We start from the raw sequence: 14973 nt of genomic DNA, 5'->3' as shown, positions 1-14973 counted from the left end.
GTGTTCTTGCCTGTGTCTCAGGAAGTGTGGAAAACACCAGATTCAGGTAATACACAAAATGAAATGCCAAAACAAGCTAAATTAATGAGCCAGTAGCACAAATTACTGCTTTACCCATGTAAAATGACAGTCCTTTGTTCACTTTCCCTCTTGGGGGGACAACAATTCTTTAAGTAAAACGCAGTTTGTTTGAGGCAGCAAATTCCATTTGTTTCATTGTGATCCAAGTAGGAAGGACAGGGTTTATTTTTATTTTTTTTAAATGGAAAAAAAAAGCTGTTTTGTTACTGCCATAAGTTTTGAACCTGAGCTAAAACAATTTTGTTTATTTATACTGAGGAGCATTACTAGTCATTTGTGATAATGTGCTCCAAAGCCATACATCGTAAAGCAGGTCGGTGAGGTCACTACAATAGTGCCCAATAAAAAAAATTCTGATTACACATCCATTACATGCTGACCCCCCAGATAATTTAAGTGATTGATGTAATGAGATTAAGCTCTCGCATTTGAGCCCACTATAATCAGCATTAGAATAGGGGCTAAACTGATAAGAGGAAACATTCATGGCTATGGTTGTGTGTGAATGCTGTTTGTACACTATATGATTACATCTTGTGAATATTTCTTGGCTGTGCTAGGAACTTTACAAACGTATATGCGCGTTTTAACAGTCACCCCAGCGCTGCCTTCAAAATAAGGAAGAATCCGATATTAAGTTACATCTGCAGATCGAAATGGAGTGCAAATAACAGGTGCAATTCATGTGTCCATCAGTCGACAGCTTCATGGAAAAAGAATAGCACAGATCATTTTGACCATGAATAGTCTGTCCGACATTAAGTCCCTATGGAATACCTTGCACCTGTCAGCCAGACTAGTTACAAGGAGTTTATTGCACTTTCAAAATAAAAAAAATCCATTTGGCTTGAGAAAAAGCAGTTAAGTGAAGTAATCGTCAACTAAAACTCGAGCACTAATAATCAGTTGACGCTTATTCTTACTCAACGCGAGTTATTTTCTTCATTCTTGGTTCACACTCAAAAAGGTATGTTTAAACGTGGCAGGAACTAGCATGGATTGTCCTTTGCCCTCTTCCCAGGCTTAGCTGTATAAGCAGCCCAACACTGACGGATTTGGTGGAATCTCTGAGCTTGGTAAGATAAAAGTAACATTCCTAGTACAGTACATATTTTTATGATCGTGCCCAGAATTCTTAAATCTGCAGTGCTCACATTTGGGAGGCTCTATGGATCAGAGGCTTGTGCGAGTCACACGGAGTGGCACATAAACGGCTTTAATCCGTGCTTAGATAGATAGCAAATATTATAACATTGGGAGCTTTCCAACATTCACATATACATATATGGGATGGACAATAAATACAATATACTTTAGGATCAAGTCAGATTTATTAGGACCCAGCATTTTGTTATGCGCACGCGGGGAGGGAGGAGGGGAAGGGGGGTTGTTTTCGGCTACCCCCTCACCACCTGTCGATAGCTGTCTGTCAGTGTGCATCTGATATTCGCACATACACCACTCCTCTCTCCCCATGCCACAGTGTGCATTAAGAGCGGGAGTGGGAACAATACAGGAGGGCTCTGCCCCTCTCTAACTAGATACACGCACAGTCTCTGCCACCTGCGCTTCGATACCCCTGCTCCCCTCACGAAGCGGCAGTGACTTGACCTGTCAATCACTGCCGCTGCCAGTCCCAACACGCCAGATCCAGTTTTGATGTTAACAGGCATCGCCGTTGATTGTGCAGCAGTGATTGCCAGATCAGGCATCTCTGCGCACAGCACAGACACCTGGAGGGGAATTTTAGGCAACCAGGCTCTCACGATTTCTGCAGCATAAAACAGTATACATGCATGCGAGTGTTTATTTATAAAATGTTTTACCAAGAAGTAATACATTGAGAGTTACTGCTCGTTTTTAAGTATGTTCTGGGCACAGAGTTATGATGACAAATACTTGGTTACAAATACATAGTTACATTAAGTTTGTACTCATATTTAGGTACAAGTCCATTCTGGGTACAATATAGAATCTGCCCGAGTGTAACCTCGTGTGTTTATCAGTGCCTCCGTTTCCACTGACTCAATGTCCTAGTTCTTGCACTGGGGCTACAGATCATAAGGTGCTTAATTACAGCTATGAATGTCAGGTGGCACCATTAATCATGCCCAATGCCACAATGTCTATGCAATGTGTTATTGCCTCCTCTGGCAGAAAATTGGATAAATTTGGTGCTTCCTAAATATCTACCCTAAGAAAGTGTGAAAGCGACTCACTACAGAAGGCACATTCTGTAACAGGCCGCTCCTCTTTACCGTGCACCCCACAACTGGAACAATCTACAAGAGACTCTCACCAGTCTACGTTCTTTCAAAACTAAAGCTGTCTCACATTTTAATCTGGTCTGTAACTGTTACATACGCCTATAGCATATATTATCTTTAACTGTACATGCAATGTCATATATAACATATAACCCTGTTCACTTAATGTAACTATTTGTAACCATGTATTTGTCATCATAACTCTATGCCCAGGACATACTTGAAAACGAGAAATAACTCAATGTATTACTTCCTGGTAAACATTTTATAAACATTCAAGGGTTTCTGGGATCACAATTACCCTAACTGAATTGTTTAAAAATCCTGTAAAATGGATGTGTGTTCATCATTCTATATTCACCCAAATAGGGATAGGGTAATGCTGTGAACATGAATACAGACACCCAGAGCGCAGAGAAAGTCCTGTGTATACAGCAATGCTCAAAATTGTTATGAAGGAGTTCAAGTCCACCAAATAACTGCTTTAAAACTAGGCATTTAATCAGTCAAACAGTATTTAATCAGTACATGAAAAATACTTCGTCCCAAAACAAGAGAAAAGGCTATACTAAAATAAACCTTTATCAGAAGGTGTCGGCAGAAAAATAACCAAATTTAAAAGTGACCAAAGTAAATACAAACAGGTCCCGAGAGTCGGGTTAGCTATTAACCCTTTGAGTGCTGGAGGCGCCAGAGTGCCACAGCACCAGCTGCTATAAGGTGACCACTCTCCAACACAGCCACATGATCACTCTAACTGATGGAACAAAAGGGGAGGAGATCTCCCTGAAGACAACAAGAATTTGTTTTGGACATAGCTACTATGTACCAGGGCACTCAAATAGTTAATATAAAGGACCATCACAGGGAGGAGGCCGGAAGGGAGGGTAGAGAGAGGTACCTGTTCTCGTACCATTCCCCTCAATGAATGTGTCTCCAGGCTCCACACAGGTAGATCAAGTCAACAGTAGGTAATATAATGTAGTTGTTTACACCTTTAATCAAGGATACTCAAATGAGACAACACAGGTGTACGCAATGGTTAAACACCCAGTATCATATCACTTCCTAGTGGTAATGAATTAAGTAACCCATTTAACAAAAGATGAGGCTAATGTATACAGACCATTGGTTTAGAGAACAGCCCCAAATTAGCACAGGTATACTAGAGAAAGACCTACACTCATAACCACCCATGAAAGAGAACAGCCTTCACTTCTTTTTCTGCTGACACTTTCTGATTAAGGTTTATTAACTTTATTTTAAATATATACTTTTTTTTCTTGTGTTTTGGAAACAGAATTTTTCATGCAAGTTTAGTTTTAATGGCAAGTTTTAATGCCGTTATTTGGTGGATTTGGCCACACACACATTCCAATATTGAGGTTCGGTGTGTGCTAAATGGAAGACTCTGCGCTCTTACATTTCTACCCTTTCTGGGTCAACAGTTCTTTATCAAACACACACAAACTCCAGTCCCTTTCTTTCTTACTATTTGGCTTGATAGTTTCGATTTTATCTTCAGGATTGTGGCTCCAAATACAAAAGCAGGAACTGGAAGGGTGGCTCACAACACATGCTCAATGCTCATACAAGAGTTACACGTTAGGCGAAAGTTTGCAAAAATCAGAAACTGGTCCTTCCCAGCCTCATCTTTGCACAATTTATGATTACTGTACTACTCTGACATGCAACTTCCTTAAAGCAGCACCGCATGATCTTGATAACCAACATATGAAACAAAGTGGGGGAAAAAGTATGGACAACAGATTGACAATTTACCGAAAATGTAAATTATATATATAAAAAAAAATAAAAATACAAAAAAAACCACAGGCCTTCATCACATGGCTCAACTTGCTGCCGATCATAAAGGCAATTTTTTTTTCTTTTCAAATCAAGTTTGCAGACCTGGCATGGTTTTGTATCCTGTGAGCCATTATTTACTTTGTATCTACATTAAACAAATATGCCCTACAAGGATACTGTAGGGACAAAAATAAAAAAAGGAACAATATAATCAATACAACAAATGAAAGGGGAAAGGGAACATTTGCACAGGGAAGTGTACTAAGATATTTGCTATTCCTAAACAGTGCAATATGGCCTTTGGTTTGGAGAAAGTTCACCCCATGAAGAAAAGCAAAAAAGTCAACACTTTAGGATAAACCCTTTTAACATTAAAGGGCCAGCAATGCAAACAATACTTTTAGATACTCAATACCCGACTAGCCCCCTCGCTATCCACCTTTAAGACCCACCTTAAGACACATCTGCTTAAAGAAGCATATGAGTAGCACTGGATAATCATGGACACATGACACAAAGCTTGGCCTCCTGCAGACGCACTTACTAGTATTCCCTCCTACTGTCTCTGTACGTTCTCCCTACCTACCAATTAGATTGTAAGCTCCTCGGAGCAGGGACTCCTTCCTTAATGTTACTTTTACAGTATGTCTGAAGCACTTATTCCCATGATGTGTTATTTATATTTGCTATTTATATGACATGTATTACTACTGTGAAGCGCTATGTACATTTTATGGCGCTATACAAATAAAGACATACATACATACATACAGATGCGTCACCGTGGACACAAACATTCAATGAATACTTACGAGATGAGAACTGTCTTTGGCTTCTTGGACTTGCTGCACCTGCGGTTCAGCCACAACTTTAGTATCCTGATCAGAAGTCATGAGCCGTCTCCTTCTTGGCTCCTCAGAGAGAACGAGTCACCCCAGAAAGCTGAAGGAAGAGGAGGAAGTATGCATTACACCATTTGTTTTTCTTCATAGTTTAGAAAAACATGCTTGATTAGCTTATCTAGAAGGACAGCAGTCTGGAAGAAACAAAGATTATTCACCCTGGAGCATGAAAAACAAACATTTCCATCACCTTTGAAGTTTAGAACATTTTAAAAGGGGCAGTCCAACCTAGAAGATACCATTGGCGTTTCAAAAAAAGAAAGCCCTAAACTACGGTCATGAGGCAGCAGTGCTGTTCAAAGACTTTTTTAATGGCAAGAGGTGTACTGTAATGTTTCATACATCCAGGAACATTTCAAATGACCATACTTCAATATATTGTAAGTATTGATAACATCTGTACCAGAATGTCATTACCTTAGATTTATAGTTTCATTGTGAAAAGTGTGCAAATAAATGAGCTAGGGCAGACAGTCCAAGAGCAACACCAATGATTTTTGGAGATGGATTTGGCCCAGAGGCCTCAAGTTCAAGATTCCTATTCTAGCATATACAATAGAAAGCATGTCACAAAGCACGCTTCATTTGTTCCAGTGACGCAGAGATTAGATTCATAGTTGGGGACATTTAGGTGTGTCCACAACTCCTAAAATAACGCTACGAGAAACAAAGTATATATTCTTGTACTTAATATTGTTCTAGATTGTACACAGGGCTGTACAGTATACACACTTTGCTCCTTCAGAGCTCACAGCGAGAAGAAAAGATTTGCAGAACGCCACAAGAAACAGACATTGATTCATTCCATATTCACCAGCTTCCAGAACAATAATTTTAGCTAATAAGTGTACCCAATTGTCAACATTAACCTCTCCATTGAAACACAAAGCAACAGGATAAACCTAAGGCTAAGTCACCAGTGGCCACAGCGTGGTGCGCGACAGCTGTACGCGACACACCAGGTACAGCCCTCTATCGGCCAGGCCCGGTACACGTGTGTGTGTGTGTGTGTGTGCGTGCGCTCACATTCCGCGATGACGCGTCATCTGGCATAGAAGACCATTTGTCTTTCCGTGCCGTGACGTGATCACATGGTCGGCGGGCAGCCAATGGATGGGCAGATATGCCCAGTCATGGCCGCAACCCCCCACCCCCCGGCTTTCATCTGTGCACGCGACGCCAGACGCGCGTGCAGCAGTGAATACTGAGGCCGTAGCCTTACAATGAATGTAATACAAAAGGAGAAGTAAACTTGTTAATAAAATTAATTTAAAATTTTTTTTTACAAATTTGATCTCGAGTGTTTAAACCATTAGTTTTGCATTCAGTTCATTATATAATACAAATCTGCAGTAAACATATGGGAAATAAGTTATTACTTATTTGCTTTTCAAGATCATATTTCTCAAACCATCATATTGGCTGGGCCTTTAAACTTTACATTTCAGGACGTGCAGTCTCTTTCTACAAAAGAGCTGTGTAAAACCAAATGCATTTGTCCCACAGACAGTTTTAGAATTCAAGATCGGCTCCATGTAATAACTCAATGTTCATTACCGTTCTAAATGGCAACCGTTACACCCCTCTCTTATAGCTAATTAAGTACTATAAGAGCAGACTCATAGCTAACCTCAGAAGAGCCAAAACACATGGGCAGGTGACTACATTTGAGGTGCTTCACCAATATACAGCCTTCCAATACTCAGGGAGCACTCTAGTAACTCCATCTAGCAGCAATTACTGGATTTTAATAGACCTTTAAAAAAGATGTAAAGCTACAAACAACGGAGAAGTGTCTTTTGTCGTTAATACTGTACCAAGATTACTCAATGAGAACAGGAGTGGTCAACACCAGATCTCAAGGGCCAACCAACAGGTCAGGTTTTAAGTATATCGCTGCTTCAGCACAAGACTGTGCCATCTGTGCAGAAGCAGGGAAATCCTGGACTGTTGGTTGCACTTGCAGACTGGAGTTGCCCAGCCCTGCTGTAGCATGCTCATCATAAAATGTCCCTAGGTGCTTGGAGAAATGAACATCACAGTGGATGTGAGCTGCTGAATGAATCACTTGCCTGACTGGAGCAGGAAACACATTGCCTTAGGTCACTTAACTATGGAATTATTTTACCCATGTAACATTATATTATATATATATATATATATATATATAAAAAATTAAAAAGCAAGTAGTGGAGAAAGTGCTCACATAACTTTCTTTATAAAAATGGTGTCAAAAGTTTTATTTTCTTCCACAGCAGTACTTAAATGCATGGATTGTCAAAAAGCGTGTCCCAGGAGATTGTTATCATGCATACTATGTTAAAAGGCACAAGAACAAAACCTGCTTTTTTCTTGTATACAAAATACACGCAACGCTAGTCCCTGTATTGCAGAGCTTACCATTGATTTGTTTGCCTGCCACACAGGAATAGAGTTGATCAAAGAAACAAAAAAGCAGCCATTTTGTCGAGCGCTCCATAATATTCCAGTCATAACAAGGATACTCCATTCCTAAAAAGATGACATGTACAGCCCAAATCTACCAGACAATTATATTGATTTTGCAACTATAGTAAACTTGGTAAATATTTGCCCAAAGGAATCTCAGATTTTTCTGTCCAAGTTTCAATCTTCACATTTCTCTGCCTCTTAAAAATGCAGTCCACAAGGTGCTTTAAAAATAAGCAAAAAATACATTTGTTTAATATATAAAGCCTTTGATTACCTTTATTGAAAACTAATTATCTAAGCTGCCGATCGATTAGTTCTTCCATGATCGACGGAAAGATCCTGCTTCCCAGGGTTCACTAAATGGCTGCATTTTAGTTCAGTTAGTGTAATTCTGCAGTTACAATGTATTCTTATATTACTATGGTATCATTATCTATTACAGTTTGCAGCTCCAACTGCTGGGAATATTGGCAACAAATGATCAAACAGGAAAGTGTGACAAAGATCTTAGGCCATGGTTATACCTAAAATCGACCGGCGTGAATCCAATGAAACCAAACATATCTATCGCAGCGGCCGCACAGCGCCGAAATGCAAAGCGGCAGACTGGTGAAGAGACATGAAAATGTGTTTTACCCAGGCGATGGCCGCGTCACATGAGCGGTTCAGCCAATATATATAAATATAGAAATATATATATATATATAATTCCCCAAGAGAGACCAGACAGAACTGATCTGGAATAAAGCAGATCTGACTCTGGGATCTCTTGTATGGATCACAAACTAAGGCCTGGACTCACGTTGGGAATACCCAATGGCTATGGTTTGAAAAACCAACAGAGTGATCCAATTGTAACCCTCTCATCCAAAGCCCCAAGAGAATGAATATCCTTTCTAGTGTTAAGTTATTAGGTTTTTCAACCTTTTTTTTTTTTTTTCAATGTCCAATTACGTTATAAAGTTATATACAAAGCTGGACCTACCATCGGTATAGGTGTTAAACAGTGTTTAAATTTCCTGAAGAGAAATACGGCATGCACGGCAAAGTTACTAGATATACCTCAGAGGGTATATAACAATATACTTTAAATGCTGTTTAAGTCTGGGACACATTTAGTCAGTTACACTTGGCCTTTGCCCAGCTTTGTTGGGAGCTTAGTGCTCTCCCCCCCTCTCCCCAAGGTCACATCATGTAGTGCGTGTCCCGCTTGCGCAAGCCCACCAAAAGCTCTACTCAGGCTCCCACCCCTTGGGCTCTGGGTTGGGATGTCACATCTTCCCAGCCAATTCCGCCACACATCCCCTCCCCAAAGTTTGGACTCCTGTTATTGTTCTTTTTTTATAATGTCGGGGTCCATATGGCATAAGGGGTCTTCTCATAAGAATAGCTTCAGGAAGAAACTAAAATGCCAAAAATGTGAAATCCCTTAAATCCATGATGAAGCTCTGAGCTTCAAAACAAAGTCCCCTACCAAGCCCATGAGTGACCAAATAATTAACTTAAGGAAGGAACTGAATCTAATACGGATAGAACAGGCGCAAAAATCACTGAGGTGGACATCCAAGAGATCCTTTAAGAGGGTCAAGAAGTAGGACACCATGCTGGCCAGGAAACAATGGATGGATCACACAGCAAACCAGACCACCTCACTCAGAACAGAATCAGGACTGGTAACGAACAACCCAGGGGAAAAAGGGAATGTAAAATATTTTATGGTACACTATGACAGACAGAAAATAGACCGTGCAGGGGAGACAGCATGAGATTGAACAAACTTCCTAAAAGCTAGTGTACTGCCTCAAGTATCTCGACACAAGAATGCTAAACTTAATGCACAAACTAAAAATAATGACATTGAGCTGGTTATTAAAACCCTGAAGGGCTTTATAGCCCCAGGCCCTTAACAGTCTGTTGAAAGCATATTATACATTTTGTGATATACTTATCCCCTAACTGAACAATTCCCAAAGAAATGCTCCTGGCTGCCATCTGATCAATAAAACTGGGAAAGACCTGAATGATTGTGAGAACTACCATCCTATAACCTGATAAATGTGGATATTACCATTTTAGCAACAAGGCTCAATGGCCTACTTCCAAGGTTGTTTTACCCGGACCAGGTGAGATTTATTCTGGATAGACAGCCCCCAGACAACATCAGAAGGTTTTTAGATTTAATTCACATGGCTAAAAGGGGTAACTCTTAGACATTGAAAAGGCGTTTGACAGAGTAGATTGGAGCTATCTTCTTACAACGCTATGGGCTTTTGGATTCAGGGGCAATTTCACTAACTGGATTAAACTTCTCTATAGATTCCCAGAAGCTTTTAATAGAAATGCAGGACAACCCTCCGAGACGTTCACCATCTTAAATTGAACAAGACAGAGTTGTCCTCTTTCCCAGCAATATTTGAGCTCACAATTGCGCATTTGGTTAGAACAGTTCGTAACAACAACAAAAAATGGCCTAGTGGAACCCTCATGTAGTTCAGCCCTGATATGGCTACCCAAAAAGTCCAGACTAGATATAGATAGTTGGCAGGGTACTAACTCCCACTCGCTGAAAACATGGCACAGAGTATATTTGGATAGAGGTCTCAACTGCCTGTACAGGTATGCTCCACATTTGTGAAAACCCAGCTTCCTCCTTATCACGGAGCACTTCTGGTGGAAAGCAGGGATGCACGCCGTTTAGCAGACTCCGTTCATTAGCTTTGCCCAGATCAGACACTTCCTCTAGTACTGGTACAGCGTCTGATTCAGGAGAGTGCAGTCTTTGAAAAGATTTGCACTGCCACACCATTTGCAAAGCAACTAATCTCACTTCTATATCTTGAGCTTCTACCTAACACAGAGGACAACGAACAAATACATATTAGACAGTGGGAAGATTGTGGAGAGCAGATGGAAATACAAGAATGGGCAGAACTATGACACACACTGCCGCCATAACTCACCGCTTGACTGCCACGTGTGCCCCAACTCCGGTGCCATCTTTGAATTTCTGAGTCCTGCGCTCCATGTCCCACGCACCCTCATCAATGTCCCTCGCGAAACATTTAAAGATGATGCATCGTAGTGGCGGGCATGCGGGACTCGTAGTGGCGGCCGCAAGGGTCATTGACCAGGGTGTGTAGGACTAACATTTAAAGATGGTGCCGGGGTAGAAACATGCGGCGCATGGCGAAAATTCAAGCTGTGAGGTGCCCACCGGCGAGTTGACGTGGCGGCAATAGAATATTCCATTCCGCTTGACCTCGCCCTGTATACACAAATTCCATAAACAAACCTCTCCCTTATGCTTCTGGGGATGCAATTACAGAAGGACTTTTTTTCACACATGGGAGTGCCAGATCAAAGTGTTCCGGACTGAGTTGTTCGCACATACAGGGTTCATCTTCAACACCCTCACCATGGGAAGCACTTCTACATAGGAGGCCCCTAAAGACCAACAGTAGGCAGAGGAAGCTAATCAATCATTTTCACGACGGTGAGATGTGTCATTGCGCAGGTATAAAAGGGGCTGATTCCCAATACATCTACCATTATTGCTAAAGTATGGAATCGGAGAGATCACCAAGCCGAACGGAATGAGGTATATTATTAATGCCTTCCATTTACTGCAAATCTCAAATATTTTTGGTGCTCTCGCATACATATGTGCAGGTATGCATCAATATAAATCTATTGAAAATAACCACTCCTCAGGCTCGACTTCTTGAATTATGTTGTTCAAGGCTTTGGAGGAAATTGAATTTCAGGATCTCCGAAACCGATTGTGGAGGCTATTGTACAATTTTCAGTTTACCTTTATGGGTTGTGCCCATACAGTAGCGAATGAAGGTACTCTCTCTGCCCGCATAATGCAGGGCTCTCGCTAATTCGATCTGGCAACTCTTAAAAAATCCTCATTAGGGCCACGAAAAAGGCTACTTTGTCCCCCTCTCGATATTTGCTATTGAGCCAAAGGCCTTCCAGTTCGGTAGGATTTTGCTTTCCTATAAAGGCATTCGATCTTCCTGAGGCAAAGAATATTCAATTTCTTTCTTGGCAAAAAAAGGCACTCTCACTGATACCTTAGCTATTATTAGGAGGTCAAGTTTTCACCCAAACTTGCAAGTCGAACAGTGCTCTTTCTTGCTGCCACTGACAAGGCCATGTTTCTTGCCGAGACGCACTACATCCAGCGATGCTTCTTATATACATAGGTCGGTCGTCCTCTTGATTTCTGATAATACCGATAGAATGAAGGTTCTCTTGACCACTTTTCAAAGCCTCTGCCAGATTGCCTAGCAACATTCATATGGCTCTGAAAAATTAGGCTGTTGCTACTATAGGCTTGCAAGTGAGACACGCTGCTAGAAAGGATTTCTTCAGGACACACCATCCTTCAACCCAATGTCATGAAATGCCACTGCATCTTTCACTGGTAATGTAGCCTTTCCTGCAGCATGGCCAGTTCAATCGTTCACCTTCAAGGAATTTTCCCAACTTCTGACGTCTATGAAAAGAAGGGATACATCTTGGTAAGTGTCACTGGGTGACCAATTTCTCAGGCTGAATCCACTCAGTCCCCATGATCAAATAAATCACAATACTCGCCTTCCAGTCCTGCTATAGCGCATCAGACTTCTCTTACGAAGATGCTCCTCGCCTATCTAGGCTTGTTTGGGACCTTAATCTCTTCTGAGTCCATTTAGCCACAATGTGAGAGACCGTTTCCGTCATTCAGGATAGGAAAGTAGAAATCTGGTCGCCGAGCCTCAGGCTGGCCTTTCCAGACTGTACTTCTGCTGGAGCTTCATGAGGGGAAGAGACTGACAACGCACCAGATTGAACTGCACCAACAGTCCTGGTGAGTCCCGATTTAAAACAAAATACTGCTGTGCTGTAGAATAAAAAAATAAAAAAAGGAGACTGCCTCTGCAGGGAAAGGGAGGGGCTTATATACCAGGTGCCTGCAGAAGAGTTTTCCCTTGCCAGTACCAATTAGTACCCACTGCCATGTGGAGAACAGGAAAGTTTGCAATGATCAGGAATAAAATGGATAATGCAACTAAATTTATATTGCTGGAGATATTCCGACATGAACGGTGTAGTTCACAGCACAGCTATATTGTGTTTTTCTGTTAAAATAGATCTTAAAAAATGTATACCAGACCAGGAGTAATAAGGATACTTCAAAAACGTAGTCTGAGGAGCCAGTGTTGTGGTTTATTAAAAACAAATTTTTTTTTTAAAGCATACTTCTGGCCAAAATGATATTAAATATTTAAAAAATAATTTCTGACACGCTGTAGATGCCATGGTATCACTATACTGATACTGTAGCTTGCAAAAGTATTCACCCACTAGCAATAATGTCACATGTTGCTGAATGACAGTGTATGCACAGTTTTTCAAACCAACACTTTTTATACAAAGCTATACTGGTTCAACGTAACACTGTTATATGAGGAGGAGGTTAAATGTCAGCAACGGAAATGTACAACATTACATTTAATCGTTGAATACTTATGCAAAGTCAGTACTTGGTATAAGTACATTTTGCAGCAATTACTGCTAGGAGTTTTCTTTGATCGGTTTCCAACAGCTTTGAACAGCAGGATGGTGACTTCTTTGCCCATTCTTCATGGGGAAAATGTATCCAGTTCTGATAAGTTTGTTTGGGATCATCGATTGACTGCAATCTTCGAGTCTAGTCATAAATGTTCGATAAAATTCAAGTCAGGACTTTGACCGGGCCACTCTGGAACATTACTTCTCCTTTTCAACCACGCCAGTGTGGCTTTGTGCTCATTGTCCTGCTGAAAAGTGAATTTCCTCCCCAGTTTAGTTTTGGCTGAATGAAACAGGTTTTCATTTGCACCATCCATTCTCCCTTCTATCCTGACAAGCTTCCCAGTCCATGCTGCAGAGAAGCATCCCCATAACATGGATGTTGCCACCACCATGCTTGACAGTTGGGATGGTGTTGACTGGCTGATGTGCAGTGTCACGGGAGACCAGTACTTTTTCACAGAAACCACCGGGATTACTAGCAACAGACAGGACAAAGTTATTGAATAAAATGGGGTTTATTCTGGCATGCCAGACGACAAACAAAGATGTACAAAACACGATACAATATCAACAGGGGGCCTGGGGAGTAGACTCTACCCTCGCTAGGTGCAGGGGCCTGCTTCAAGGCGGCTTGTCCTGTCCGCTTCTCGGTCAGGATCTCCGAGGGCTGATCACACAGCAGCCCCTCTGAGATATCTCTCCAGCTGGTCACTGTAAAAGATCAAACTCCTTTACAGAATGTCTCTATGTCTCTCTGATAGTCCTCTGAGTGTAGATCTCCACACTCCTTCCCAGAATGTCTCAGTCTGTTAGCCTCTCTTGCTCTCAGATGCTCTGATGGTAAATCTCCTTCTCTGATCAGCAGCACCCCTTATATAGCCCTCTGTGGCTATCCATTGCATGGGAGGGGGCTGCTGGACAATCAGAGCACAAATTAAGTTAGTGCCACAACAGCCAGAGGGCGTGCGGAGAACCCATCCCCATCCCTGATTAAAATCAGAGTCCCCTCTAAACAAATGTACACATAATCCAATTAGCACTTTACAGGGCTGACTCCCAAATTACATCACAGAACAATGTTGATTCACTAAACTGTGGGATTGCATTTACAGAGAATAACAAATACAGACTTTGAAATACATTCTTACAGACATGGAAATACATTTACACATTCCCTGTTCTTCCCCAGATAATTAAAGTACATTTGGCCAAAATAAGCCTTACAAAGGTGGCCAGGTTACATAGATTTAGGGGTAGCTAGCTGGGCTTCATCCCAGTTTTGTGATGCCAGCTAGCCCTACCGTTACATGCAGTGTTTAACTTACGCTAGACACAACACTTGGAATTTAGACCAAAAAGTTAACTTTGTCTCATATGACTACAAAACCTTTTTAAACATGTCTGCAGTATCATCTATATCCAGGGTGGGCAACTCTGTCGCCATTTGCCACTTGTGGCGAATTGGCAGTGAAACTGTGGCGAACAGGGCTGCCGGGACTCCCTGATGGGTGGGGGGGGGGGGGGAGGATTTCTAACTTTCCTAACTGGCGGCAGGGGGAGATGATATGCAGCGGTGGAAGATGGTAAGCTGCGCGGAGATGGTATGTGGCACCCGGCTGACAGTATTAGCCGGTAACAATTACTTGTGAGAGTCAAAGCAGGACAGCAGGGGAGGTGCGCCATCTAGCAGCCTGACCCGGAACTTCCTGTCTGCTACCTCACGGCTCCTCTCCCCGTGCTGCTCCTGCTCTGACTCAAGAGATTATACTACCAGACAAGGTAGGCATGGTTGGGAGGACTGGGAGAGATATGAGGTGGTGAGGGAGAGATTTGAGGGGAGAAGGGTGAAATGGGAGGGGGCTGTGAGAGATGTGAGGGGGGCTGTGAGAGATGTGAGG

General features: G+C 41.8%; 1 protein-coding gene across 4 annotated transcripts in view; it reads right to left on the bottom strand.

The window, feature by feature from the left end:
• LARP4B (La ribonucleoprotein 4B) overlaps positions 1-14973 on the bottom strand; it is an 84937-nt gene that overhangs the window by 41302 nt on the left and 28662 nt on the right. For all 4 annotated transcript variants that reach the window (XM_075587802.1, XM_075587801.1, XM_075587803.1 and 1 more), the window contains one exon: positions 4970-5099. In XM_075587802.1, coding sequence (XP_075443917.1) covers positions 4970-5050 — 81 coding nt within the window. In that variant the 5' untranslated portion in view covers positions 5051-5099. The remainder of the gene's footprint in view (positions 1-4969; positions 5100-14973) is intronic.

Source organism: Ascaphus truei, chromosome 2 (assembly GCF_040206685.1).
Source record: "Ascaphus truei isolate aAscTru1 chromosome 2, aAscTru1.hap1, whole genome shotgun sequence".
NCBI lineage: Eukaryota > Metazoa > Chordata > Amphibia > Anura > Ascaphidae > Ascaphus > Ascaphus truei.
Note: the sequence above shows the minus strand (reverse complement) of the source record. Positions and strands in the feature narration are given on the sequence as shown.